The sequence below is a fragment of the Leuciscus leuciscus genome (assembly GCF_965113295.1).
Source record: "Leuciscus leuciscus genome assembly, chromosome: 14".
In the NCBI taxonomy this organism is placed as follows: domain Eukaryota; kingdom Metazoa; phylum Chordata; class Actinopteri; order Cypriniformes; family Leuciscidae; genus Leuciscus; species Leuciscus leuciscus.
Window position 1 is genome coordinate 42,984,514 of NC_138738.1, and position 15,000 is coordinate 42,999,513.

Here is a 15,000-nt window from a genome sequence, read left to right on the forward strand (position 1 = left end):
TGTCACTCAGAACACACTGCACAACCCTCACTGAGATAACACACACTGTCACTCAGAACACACTGAGAGGAAACACACTAGCATCAAACACCAATACAGAAAATACTAACTTTTCATCTTTACAGTTTGAAAAATGTCAGTGACTTCATACAAAGTAATATTTTATTCAAAGAAAAGAGTGACATTCTTTCACATGATTTATTTAAACTTTTAGAACATAATTATTTAAGGTAAATGAAAATTAGCAGTTTGCTTCAATAGTCTGTAGTAATTTACGGAATTACAGTAATGAGAAAAAAAAGGTAGAAACTACATACTGTAAAGTACATACTGTAATTCAAACAAATAATTGAGGGGCTAATCCTGCCTCTCTCTAGCATCAGGACACAGGTTTACATCAACATCACATCTAATGTTCTCTCTTGCCATGAGAACCTTCTGGAGTGCCTTATCCATCCCTGGCAGTCCTCTGGACTCGTGTCCTCACATCCGGCACGCATCCGCTCTCTCCCTGCCACCCTTCTCCCTCCACCAACCCGTCTTCCTTGTTCCATTTCCAAAATTAGTCTTTCTGAGCTCTACCTATATATCTATCTATCTATATATATATATATGTGTGTGTGTGTGTGTGTGTGTGTGTGTGTGTGTGTGTGTGTGTGTGTGTGTGTGTTCACTAACAAGTCTAAAACAAGACTTTTTTGCAGTCATCAGTGTTTGAAAGGCACAAGGCTGAAATCTATTCTGTTTTGAATGTGTGGTTCACAGTTTTGACAGCAGTGTGTTAGCATTTGAACAAAGTGCTGTAAATCCACAGTGTTGTGCAGGTTGTGGTTAAAGTCATGGGATAAGTGTGTAGAGTTTTGAAAACTGTGTTCAAGCAATGAAAAACGAACTAGAGTTTGGTCCACATGAACTGCTGCTGTGCAGACTGTAGTTAGAGTTTTACACATGTGACTCCAGTTGTGCCCACTGTCGTTTAGCAATCGAAAAAAACTGTATTAAAGACTGTGTTTTTGTTCTTACTCCTTCATCATGCACTTAATAATACAGTTACAGCCGTTTGCGTGAAGACAATTAAAAGATGCTTTATTACAGTAATGAATCTCAAAAGTAGAGGTACGTAAGAGTAAATGAGAATTGTAGTGTATATGTGCTTATTTGTCATGAAAGTAACATCACAATGTCACGTTAATTACAGAAAACAAAGGGAGAACTCAAATGCAAAGGGAAAAAGATATTTATTACAAAAGAAACACTAAACACAAAACAAAACCCACGAGGGGGAAAACATAACTAAATACAAAACAACAACTTCAAAAACGAACATACCAAAAGGGGTCACGGGAGAACAGGAGACGTCTACAAGACAACGATCCGACCCAGACTGCAAACACAAAGGAACTTATAAAAGGGACAAATCAGGCAGGTAATGAGGGAACAACAGGTGGGACAAATGAAACCAATAATGAGATAACAAGGAGGGTGGGGTCAAAACAGAGACAGGAACACAAACACCACATGTGCTACACAAGACAGGACAGGCATGTGACATTACCCCCTCCTTAAGGAGCGGCTACCAGACGCTCCACTAGGGACGGGAGGGACAGACCAGGGCGGGACGGGAGGGACAGACCAGGGCGGGACGGGAGGGACAGGAAAGACAGACCAGGGTGGGACGGGAGGGACAGGAAAGACAGACCGGGGTGGGACAGGGGAAACAGAAAAGACAGACCGGGGTGGGGCAGGGAAAATGGACAGTTCTGGAGGCCAGGGCGGAACAGAGAGTCCATCGGGCGGCCAGGGCGGAGTAGACTCTCCCTCGGGCGGCCAGGGCGGAGAAGACCCCTCGGGCGGCCAGGGCGGAGAAGACCCCTCGGGCGGCCAGGGCGGAGAAGACCCCTCGGGCGGCCACGGCGGAGAAGACCCCTCGGGCGGCCACGGCACAGACTCCACCGGCTCAGGAACTGGAACAGACTCCACCGGCTCAGGAACTGGAACAGACTCCACCGGCTCAGGAACTGGAACAGACTCCACCGGCTCAGGAACTGGAACAGACTCCACCGGCTCAGGAACTGGAACAGACTCCACCGGCTCAGGAACTGGAACAGACTCCACCGGCTCAGGCACTGGACCTGGCACCACCGGCTCAGGCACTGGAACTGGCACCAACGGCTCAGGCACTGGAACTGGCACCTCCGGCTCAGGCACTGGAACTGGCACCACCGGCTCAGGCACTGGAACAGACTCCACCGGCTCAGGCACTGGAACTGGCACCACCGGCTCAGGAGCAGACACCACCGGCTCAGGAACAGATACCACCGGCTCAGACACCACTGGTTCAGGAACAGATACCACCGGCTGAAGCACTGGAACTGGCACCACCGGCTCAGGCACTGGAACTGGAACTGGCACCACCGGCTCAGGAACAGACACCAGCGGCCCAGGAACAGACACCACCGGCCCAGGAACAGACACCACCGGCCCAAGTGTGTGCGTAGCCCACACACACCACATGGCTGTGGCCATAATGGCCAGTGTCACGGTCACTGAGGGCTCAGGAACAGACGGCTCCGGCTCAGGAACTGGCACCACCGGCTCGGGCACTGGAACTGGCTCGGACACTGGAACTGGCACCACCGGCTCGGGCACTGGAACTGGCACCACCGGCTCGGGCACTGGAACAGACACCACCGGCTCGGGCACTGGAACTGGCACCACCGGCTCGGGAACTGGAACTGGCACCACCGGCTCAGGAACAGACACTACCGGCCCAGGAACAGACACCACCGGTCCAAGTGTGTGCGTAGCCCACACACACCACATAGCTGTGGTCATAATGGCCAGTGTCGCGGTCACTGAGGGCTCAGGAACAGACGGCTCCGGCTCCGGCTCAGAAACAGACACAGGCTCAGGAACTGGAACAGACACAGGCACTGGCTCCGGCTCAGGAACTGGAACAGACACAGACACAGGCACAGGCACTGGCTCCGGCTCAGGAACTGGAACAGACACAGACACAGGCACTGGCTCCGGCTCAGGAACTGGAACAGACACAGGAACTGACACGGGCTCAGGAACAGACACTGGCTCCGGCTCAGGAACAGACACTGGCTCCGGCTCAGGAACAGACACTGGCTCCGGCTCAGGAACAGACACTGGCTCCGGCTCAGGAACAGACACTGGCTCCGGCTCAGGAACAGACACTGGCTCCGGCTCAGGAACAGACACTGGCTCCGGCTCAGGAACAGACACTGGCTCCGGCTCAGGAACAGACACTGGCTCCGGCTCAGGAACAGACACTGGCTCCGGCTCAGGAACAGACACTGGCTCCGGCTCAGGAACAGACACTGGCTCCGGCTCAGGAACAGACACTGAAGGTTTGAAGGGAGTCTCCAGGATCCGAGCTAAACGCTCTAAATAGCCGATCAGTGCCCCCCCGGCCATGAGAATGGGCATCTCCCGATCTGTCTCCGACTGGTCAGATGTGGCTTGAACCATCTCTGGCTGGGCAGATGTGACCTGAACAGTCTCTGACTGGGCAGACGGAACGTGAACAGTCTCGGGTTGGGCCACTAGACTCGGGACCACCGAAACAGGGGCCACCGGAACAGGGACCACCGGAACAGGGACCACCGGAACAGGGACCACCGGAACAGGGACCACCGGACTCAGGATCGCTGGAACAGGGACCACCGACATAGCCACGGAGGGGTTCTTTCCTCTCCTCCTCCGTTTCAGAACCACCGGAACTGGGACCACCGGAACTGGGTCGAGGAGGGGCCAGAGTGGAGAGTGGTCTTGAAATTCCTCTCGCCCACCTCCTCTACTGCGGCCTCCACGGGTCCCGCGAAATATGACCAACCGGGTCCCCTCAAAACTTTGCCTCCTCTCCCGCTCGGTGGCTGGGGAAGAGACCCTTTGCTGAGTCCTTGACATGGTCGGATCGTTCTGTCACGTTAATTACAGAAAACAAAGGGAGAACTCAAATGCAAAGGGAAAAAGATATTTATTACAAAAGAAACACTAAACACAAAACAAAACCCACGAGGGGGAAAACATAACTAAATACAAAACAACAACTTCAAAAACGAACATACCAAAAGGGGTCACGGGAGAACAGGAGACGTCTACAAGACAACGATCCGACCCAGACTGCAAACACAAAGGAACTTATAAAAGGGACAAATCAGGCAGGTAATGAGGGAACAACAGGTGGGACAAATGAAACCAATAATGAGATAACAAGGAGGGTGGGGTCAAAACAGAGACAGGAACACAAACACCACATGTGCTACACAAGACAGGACAGGCATGTGACACACAATCCTCCTTTTTTATGAAAATATATTTTCTCATTATTTTTTTAAGGTGAAATATGACGAGGACATGTTTTAATGAGATTGAAACTGCTAATCCAGCATGGCAGCTAAAGGCACTTTTAGAGCAAATTATAAATCTGAATAGAATTGAGTCTGTCATATGTGATAAATGTCAGTGTTGTTCTTACATGTTCTGCCGAATGAATGTGGATGAATTTGTTCCCGCTGTGCTTTTATTCGCACCAGTTAAATGAACTGTCTCCCCACGAGACTCAGAAACTCAAAAACACAACGGTGGTGTTCTCTAAATGAACTAGAGTGAGTGTGACACGGCTTTCATTCACACACAATACTTCCCCATCAAAGCAAAGAGCTGCAAGTATTATTTTAACAATTTAAAACAATTAAATCTGTCAAAATAAGCTCTGAATGCACTGAGTGAAACAAGAACACACTTAATTACTGCTTTCCTCCATGATGGTGTTTTGCTAAAGACAACAGATAATGCATTTGTAAGGCCACCGTAACTGAAACACAAGTGAACCGTGTGTGTGTGTGTGTGTGTGTGTCACAGGTTTCTTCCTCCCAGCTACGGCTGCTGTTCTTCTGTTGTCATGCAAGCAAATCTAAACTCATTCAACCTCAAGTAAGTCTGTGTGTGTGTGTGTGTGTGTGTGTGTGTGTGTGTGTGTGTGTGTGTGTGTGTGTGTGTGTGTGTGTGTGTGCTAAATTAAATCAAATACATGTATTCGTTATTATGTATATTTTTCTTGTTAGTTTGCTCCTGATTATTGTAGGTATGTTTGGAAGAGACTCTGAGAGTCATGTATTGTGGAGAGTGATGGAGAACAAGGTTCTCTGTGTTAGATATGTTGGACTCCCTCTGCAGGGGTCCTGTCATCATCTTCATCATCCACTCTGTCATTCTGTCACACCAACACCACACTGTCCCATTGCTTTCACAGGATTCACAAGATCCCAGCCTTACCAACACAAAACACCACAATACTGCATCATGATACACTCACATTTACACAGTCACACACCACAGTACCATGACTTCATCATCACATGATTACATCACCACTACACTATCACAATAACAGATCATCATCATCATCATCATCATCATCATCATCACAAGGTCCCAGCCGTACCACCATATAATCATCACAACATCACCGTCCTGTCACCATCACAACATCACTATCACAACATCACCATCACAACATGCCCATTACTATGACAACATCACCATCACAACATCACTATCACAACATCACCATCACTATCACATCACCATCACAACATCACCATCACTATCACATCACCATCACTATCACAACATCACCATCACAGCATCACCATCCAGTCACCATCACAACATCACCATCACAACATCACCATCACTATCACAACATCACCATCACTATCACAACATCACCATCACAACATGCCCATTACTATGACAACATCACCATCACAACATCACCATCACTATCACAACATCACCATCACTATCACATCACCATCACAACATCACCATCACTATCACATCACCATCACTATCACAACATCACCATCACTATCACAACATCACCATCACAGCATCACCATCCAGTCACCATCACAACATCACCATCACTATCACAACATCACCATCACTATCACAACATCACCATCACAACATGCCCATTACTATGACAACATCACCATCACAACATCACCATCACTATCACAACATCACCATCACTATCACATCACCATCACAACATCACCATCACTATCACATCACCATCACTATCACTATCACTATCACAACATCACCATCACTATCACAACATCACCATCACAGCATCACCATCCAGTCACCATCACAACATCACCATCACAACATCACCATCCCTATCACAACATCACCATCACTATCACAACATCACCATCACAACATCACCATCACTATCACAACCAGTGGCGATTTCTTTAAGACTGCAAGGGAAGCTCGGCTTCCCCTATAATGTCAAAAAATGAATGGTCAAATATGTACTATTGTATTAACATTTTATTGACTAAAAATGCATTAGAAAACGTTCATCTCAAAGACGAGTTCGTTCAGAATCAGTTACATAGGTCGGCTGACTCGATTTCCTTCTCATACATTCCCGTAGCGTCACAGTGCATTTCCCTGTTGAAGCCCAGCTTCCATTGACTTCAATAGGGCTGCTTCGAACACTTTTTTTTAGCACTTCAAAACTAGACGGTCATTGGATAAATGCTGCGATTATGTCCCGCCCATGGAAGCTCAGCTTCTCTGGGGGTGAACGGGGAGTACAATAAAAAGTCGCTGATGTTGAAGCTGTTCGGCTCAGTCCCATCGCGGATTTTTCAAAGACAAACTGCTGCAACCTATTTCTTGGTATTTGCTTGTCGAAATTGCGAGCCAATTTTCATAATACATTTCACACAATTATACATTTATACCTTTATTATATTATTACTTATTATATTTTTAATGAAGTTCCTAAACGCAAGTTAGGGAGGAGTGAGCCCATCTAATCTTTCAATCAACAGCCTGAGTATATAAGCAGCCGCTTACCTCTCTCTAGCATCAGCTGTTCCAGTATCCCTCCACCTCCCCAAACTCCACCTTCATCTCAGGTACCTTGCCCTTCAATTATCATATCCTACATTTAGCCACTGGGGGGTATATCAGAGCTCGAGTTGAAGCTGCTTCATCGAGCCCCTCTTCAGTGGACAGCAAGCCAAATAAGTTTAACCTAATATCTTAAAGATTTTATGGGCAAGCAAACTCGTTAAATATTATTAGTAGTAGTAATAATTCAAAAATAATTATTAAAATTATTTAAAAAATATCTTATTATTAGTAGCATTATTATTATACTTTATTATATTATTATTTATACCTTTATTATATTATTACATTCATTTTTCACAGAGCATTTTCTTGAAAAGGAACGTAGAATTTACGTATTAATAAATGAATAATTTTTATGATGTAGGCCGAAAATGAGCTTCCCCTCTTTGAAAGACCAGCAGCCGACAACTGATCACAACATCACCATCACAGCATCACCATCCCGTCACCATCACAACATCACCATCACAACATCACCATCACAGCATCACCATCCCGTCACCATCACAACATCACCATCACAGCATCACCATCACAGCATCACAGCATCACCATCACAACATCACCATCACAACATCACCATCACAACATCACCATCACAACATCAACATCACCATCACAACATCACCATCACAACATCACCATCACAACATCACCATCACAGCATCACCATCACAACATCACCATCACAACATCACCATCACAGCATCACCATCACCATCAACAACATCACCATCACAACATCACCATCACCATCACAACATCACCATCACAACATCACCATCACAACATCACCATCACAACATCACCATCACAGCATCACCATCACAACATCACCATCACAACATCACCATCACAGCATCACCATCAACAACATCACCATCACAACATCACCATCACAACATCACCATCACAACATCACCATCACAGCATCACCATCACAACATCACCATCACAGCATCACCATCACAACATCACCATCACAGCATCACCATCCCGTCACCATCACAGCATCACCATCCAGTCACCATCACAACATCACCATCACCATCACAACATCACCGTCACAACATCACCATCCCGTCACTATCACTATCACTACGCAATCATACACAACAGCACCATGACTTCATCACCAATACAATATCACAATAACATCATAACAATACCCTGCATCCCATCACTATCAAAACACCATCACAAGATCCCAGCATTAAACAACATCATACCATCGCTATTAAACTATTAACATACCAACACGTATAACATCACCAACACATCACCACAAAAACCAACCAAAGAGAATGACAGAAATAAGGAAACGCTGAGCCTCTGTTTGTCAGTCCAATGTTCCTCTACTTCTCTTTTTTCAGTTGGTTTTACTGGAAAGCGCCTGGAACTGACTGCTATCTATCAGACTGGAAACAGTGATTGTTATTATTTTTCTAGCTTTTTTGTCCATCTTTTTCTCCATTTATCCATTTAAAATGAAGTATATGATAAAGAGCAGCTCTTGTTAAGTGAAAAGGGTTTGGTGCCTGTGGTGATTCCTGTAGTTTATTAGATGGAAGCCTGGGAGATTGACTCAGTCTGCCATGGACACATTCATGATAATAAATAAATATGTTGTCCATCTTAAGTGCTGCTTATTACGTTTCTTGGGAGCCAAATATGATTTTTCCTTATGTCTGTTGCACACATTAGAAAGGGAATAAGCAGATCACTCTCGGACTCTCTCAACTCAAAAGCGCTGATCTCAATCACATGTGATTACATCTGCTCATCTATACGTCCATCTGCCCATCTCCTCTCTCCGTCTCCTGCATTCACTCCACACAGATACGGGAAACCAGGGAAAATCACTCTAAACTTGATAGGAAATAAACGTAATAATGGTCATGTTGTTTTGTCATTTTGAGTTTAGTGGAAGTTACTTTAGTTCATCCAGATGCTCCTGAGTTTTTCTGTTTTTGCATGAGTATGTGAACAAAAGAATAAAATGTTTTTAATATATATATATATATATATATATATTCAATATTCATATAGTTTGTGGAGTGTCAGTTTAATGTTCAGAGTCACTGTAAGTCGGTCATTACTAGTTTGACATCCTGAAGAATGAAACACTGACTTTGTGAGTGTGATTTCAGATCATTGGTTAATTTGTTTGAACTGTTGCCAACAGTGATGTGAGTTTATTTGACTGACCAATTGCAGACAGCAGAAGCGTTCAGGAAACCTGAAAAAAACTGTCAAAATCTGAAACCAGTCATGTAGTTCCTATTGGTGACAAATGTGGTTCTGATCTGCAGTGTTATTTGAAGCAGACATTCAGATCGGAATCAGAAACAATGGGCTTTTTTCATGAAAAACAGATTTATGTGTAAATTATTGTTAACCATTCTAACTGTATGCACATTGTACTTAAGCAATTTATGCAATTAATTAATTCACACAAAGATAAATGCCTAGTTCTGTCATGAAATTCTAGAATGCGCTGGCTGATGGGTCCTGATGAGATTCACAGCGTTAACGACTGGCACAAGCTGATTGGTTCATGTAGAATCTGCTGCCAATGAGCTTTCTGCTCACATTTAAATGGCTGGATATGATTAACTATAGCAGTTCATAGCAATTTCCTCTGAAACCCTCCACCTTCCCCAGCTCCACCTGTATAGATCTGCTATGGGTTATTGAGATATATACATCCATTACCATGCTAAAAATCTTCAGAGAGTTGTCATGAGAGAAATGAATCAAAAGTGACAGTAAAGACACTTATAATGTTACAAAATATTTCTGTGTCAAACAAATGCTAGAGAATCCTGAGATAAAATGTGAGATGGTTTCCACAGAAATCTGAAGCAGCAACAACTGTTTTCAACATTGATATCAAATCAGATGATTATCCCACTCAGACCTCAGACAGATGTAAGGTGAAGACAGTGTTTATAGAGCAGAGTGATGGGACAACAGCGGGAACCAGACGATGGTGAAAGGATGATAGGTGATGAAGACTCGCTGGCCATGACTGAAGTGAAAACTCTGTGCAGGTGAAGAATGAATGACCGGAGATCGGGATCGGGATTGGGATGATGGACGGAAGACAGGAGATGTGACGATCTCAGGTGAGTGTTCAGGTAAGGAGTCTGACTGTTTACGTAGCAGTACCGTTGACGAGACGGTGATGCAGGTTGATATAGAGGGAATCAGGACTCAGGTGATTGGTGATGAACTGCAGGTGTGGTGATGGCTGACTGTGTGCAGGTGAAGGATGAATGACTGGAGATCGGGATCGGGATGTGGTGATGAGGGAATCAGTGCTCAGGTGATTGGTGATGAACTGCAGGTGAGGTGATGGCTGACTGTGTGCAGGTGAAGGATGAATGACTGGAGATCGGGATCGGGATCAGGATGTGGTGATGAGGGAATCAGTGCTCAGGTGAGTGGTGATGATCTGCAGGTGTGGTGATGGCTGACTGCGTGCAGGCGAGGACCAGGAGGGATGCTGGGAAGTGTAGACAGAGTTGGTGACTGTGACAATCCTCATATTAAAATGATTTCTGAAGGATCATGTGACACTGAAGACTGGAGTAATGATGCTGAAATTCAGCTTTGATCACAGGAATAAATTACACTTTACCATATATTACCATAGAAAACAGATGATTTTCACTGGAATCATATTTCACTGTTTTTACTGTATTTTTTTATCAAATAAATGCAGGTTGGATGAGCAGAAAATACTCTATCAGACACATAAAACATCTCACCGGCCCCAAACTTTTGTCCAATGTTGTTGTCCTCAAATGTGTTTTTCACAAAGCTTTATGAAAAACGTGTGTTTGGTATTAACCCTCTGGGGTCTGAGCTGTTTTCTGGCCCTGGAGGTGTTCTGACATGCTCTGACATCTGTGCTTATTTCTGTTACTTGTGACATTGTCATGGCTAAAGTCTTATTACACTGTATTCAGCACAAACTCTGCTACAATAATATATAAGCAGCATGTGTGTAAAAGTTTGTAGTTTTGAGATAATGACATTTATGCGTGGTTTGTGAAAATACCAAAAAAAATTGTCACTGAAATAAGGCCATGAAACCCATACTGAGTATTTCTTCACAAGACTTTTGAAAATTGTATGACGTAGCCTAGAATATTTGCTCCAAAACTATGTGAAAATCACCCTGACTGCTCATTCAGATAAGACAATATATTGATTTAAAATTTCTAAGACGTGTTTTGTGTGAAAAAGCCATATGCGAAGAGGCGTGATCATCTCATGAATATGTAAGGCTTTAACACCTGAGAAAGACAAAGACACTCCCCTAACTGCCCTATTAGGAGCGATCAGGCCCTGTCATTCAGAGCAACCTTGCACAAAGAATGAGGAGATTTAAAAAAGAATGGCTTTTAGATTGTTTGGATTTATTTACAACACAACATAATCCAAAAATACAAATGACAAAAGAGCACATTGAAAACAATGATCCAAAGACAGAGACCTTTGTGCCATTCCTAAAAACATTGTACATACCTTTCATTTCCAAGGTGTTTGATTTTCACTTTTCCATGTTCATGTACAGAGACTCAGAGCAGGACTCAGTTGCATCTGGTCCCTGAAAGAAAAGAAAAAAAGTGAACATACTGGTATCAAGAGAAACTAGACCTGCACGATTTTGGGAATAAATTGTAGATTTTTCTGGTTAAAATTGCTTTTTAAAATTCACAGAATACACACACACACAAATGTTTCCAACAATATATAATATAATGAACACCATGTTTGTTGTGCCTTGTAGGCATAGGTTATGTGCAGTACTGCATAAAATAATAATAACAATAACCTATAGCAGCCTATAAATCTTCCAAAAGATTTCAGTAACAATGCTAGAGAAAAATATATTGATTATCATATGTTACTTCAAATGTTTCCATTCGTTATGATGATATGAAATGAGATAATAGTAAAAACATAAAGCCTAATGTTTGGTGCATTTTTCCTTTCAAACGCGATCGCGCTCCAAAATATGATACTCAAACCCACAGCGCGCTCCAAAATATGATACATTCAAACGGCATCGCGCTCCAAAATATTAAACATTATGGTTATACATATCTATGTTTGAGCAGATATCCACAAACAGTATTTAACAGTAAACACGGGTCTAAATATTATAATATTCACCATATATCTAGCAACAGTTCAACTTCAATGTGAAGTTTATGCAACAATACCATAAACTAATAAGTAAGAATTTCTTACCTTACATCTTTCTTGTCTTCAAATCACGTTCTTCTTCTTCTGGGGGTAAATCCAATGTAAGCTCAGACGTGTCTTCCAAACTCGACGAAAAGCAGAGACTTGTGAAGTGTTTTGGTGTTTTGTGTTTGAGGTAACGAGGGCGTTCGCGTTCCATGTGGAGATTTGCATGTGAATCTCTTTTGCGCGAGTGGGCGTGTCGAATTAAAAAGTAATTAGCAAGCGTTTGAGATACTGGACATCCTGTTGGTTTTATACAAATTGAATCCGATCATTTAAAAGTACACACTTAAATGTGTATAAAGGTATATGGCTCATAAATGTGTGAGAAGGATTCGCTGAGTTTTGTTTCAGTTTATAGACGTGCTCAAGAAAAAAAAGTTCACCGCGACGGAGAGGCAGAACGCACACCCTGTTTATTTTCTTTATTTTACAAAAGTACAATGTTTTGATTTGATTGTAAGTGAACACATACAAAAGTAGAAATATCACAGATTCTTTTTTTATATTTCTTTTTTCTGTATGACCATAAATGACGGAGTAATTTAAGTTTATGTTGCTACAATGTGAAGAAAATCCAGCAAAACGCGGGGGCGCGTTTGCCGACCTCAGAGGGTTAAAATAACAATTTGAAAGGTTCTGATACAATTACTAGAGTAATGCAGAGACAGACACGATGGTCTGATGATTAATGTGTCACGGGTGTGTGTGCGCTGTCGTGCGTGACGGTGTGAGGACTCTTCTGTCCGCTTCATAATGAAAATCAGCCAGGTAATTGTCACGGTGTTTGAGGAGTCATCTTTTATCAAACAGGCAATTCATCTTCCAGCCATAAAGAATAAAACAGGTACATTGATTTATTGTCGTCTACCAGAGACCCGATCATTCAGCTCTCTTTATGAAAATCAAGGTGTTTGTTTAACCAACCCAGAGGAATCACTCACACAGACGCTCTGTGGAAACAGCTTAATATTTCAGCTCTGAAGTCGACGAGAGCGACGAGAGAGCGAAACGGCCTCCCACTACATTATTGTGATGTATTTTACATGTGACATGTGGTACTGAGTGTTTTTCTCCGTTACAAAGGAGCATAAAAAGTTATTGTGGATCCCCGGGGGTGTGGAGCCTGACAGCACCTGTGAGAGCAGATGGAGATCGTGACGAGGTTTTCCTGCCGTTCCTGCTGTGAGATCAGCACCGTGAGTTTAGGGAAGAGTCTCTTATTAATCGCCAGAGAGGCACTTGAACTGTCGCAGGAGCTCGAGTCGTTTCTCTCAGACGGACACGGAGATGCTGATGGCCGATGCTAAACGCTAACAATAAACCCTATAATCACAGGCTAAAAGATTAAATAAAATACTCTCCCGCTTTATTGAACACGAGAAGAGGAAACATTTCCCAAATCTTTTGCTCTTGATGTCAAAGGCTGTGTGTCTAATCGAACTCAAAGTTATTTTGGACCAAATTCATCCGTCACTGTAAAATCTAGTCACATTAGACACACTGTAAAAAATGGATCATGAGTCTTGTAATTTTCATTAAAAAAACTGAGGTGATCATTAAAAGTATTATGTATATTTTATTAAGAAAATTGTGGTTCAGTGTTTTGTTGAAAATATTGAGAACATTTCACTAATAACACCAAGAGAGGCATTTTCCTATTTTTTTTTAAGGAAACATACACAATTTTAAGGCTTGAATTGAGGAAATGATAATCCTCATTAAATTAAGGAAAAGGCTACCTATTTATTTTAAGAGAATTAGCTCATTTATGCGGTTTTATATAGAGACACCATTGTTTGTTCCCAGCATGCTTTGCACATGGCTGGAAATAGAGAGTAAATCTTGAAATTAAGTGTTATTTCATGTGTTTTTGAGTAAAGGGAAACATCTGTTAATGTTTCATGTTCAGGTATGTTTGACATTTGAAAGAGTTTCTATTATGTTAAAGTTTTGATCGTTACCATTGTGCAGAAGAGTAGGGCTTATGGTTAGGTTGTGAATAACTGCATTTTTTAAATATTCTGAAGCATGTTGTTTTATACATGTAACAATAACTCTGCTAATGATAGTGCAGTAACAAGTTTGATTCTGTGCTGTCCTAGCAGCATACAGTCTTTATATAAAACAAAATATCTCAAAGTTAAATATAAACAGGTCATATCCATTCACTTGACTTCACACAATTTTGAGAATAAAAAATACTTCAAATAAAAAAGCACATTTCACTAAAATGTATTATGTCATAGACTAAATAAATTGGGGCATTTTACATGATTTATTCAGGTAGATTCCATGAATGAAATCAAGCTTTAACTACTCAAAAATAGTATGTGTAATATTGTTACCATAATTTCTTTAAGTAAATAGCAGTAACATTTTTTACAGTGCATGAAACACCAAACCAAGACGTTTAAAAACGAATTTAGCAAATAGATTTTTTTTTGGAGACATGTGGTTAGTTATGTGATGCAAACTTCAGAATAATACATTAGATTATAACACAGTATTGTGCATTAAAATAAGTCTTTATGAATTGATAATCTAACCCCTGTTTTATTATTTGTGTAGAGAGGAATAAAGGCTGTTGCCACTAGTGTTCATCGCAGCTGGAAACTGCAGCAAACTGGATGTATAGGTACGTTTTTAAAATTTTTGCACACGCACACACACACACACTCACTCACACACACACACACACACACACACACACACACACACTCACACACACACACACACACACACACACACACACACACACAC

At 42.5% G+C, this 15,000-nt stretch overlaps 1 protein-coding gene across 2 annotated transcripts in view; it reads left to right on the forward strand.

Moving 5' to 3' along the window:
* The first annotated feature begins 1,718 nt into the window (after positions 1-1,718).
* The window catches only part of LOC309473958 (uncharacterized protein), a 128,173-nt gene continuing 114,891 nt past the window's right edge, over positions 1,719-15,000 (forward strand). For both annotated transcript variants that reach the window (XM_082136251.1, XM_082136252.1), the window contains exon 1: positions 1,719-2,486. In XM_082136251.1, coding sequence (XP_081992377.1) covers positions 1,751-2,362 — 612 coding nt within the window. In that variant the 5' untranslated portion in view covers positions 1,719-1,750 and the 3' untranslated portion in view covers positions 2,363-2,486. The remainder of the gene's footprint in view (positions 2,487-15,000) is intronic.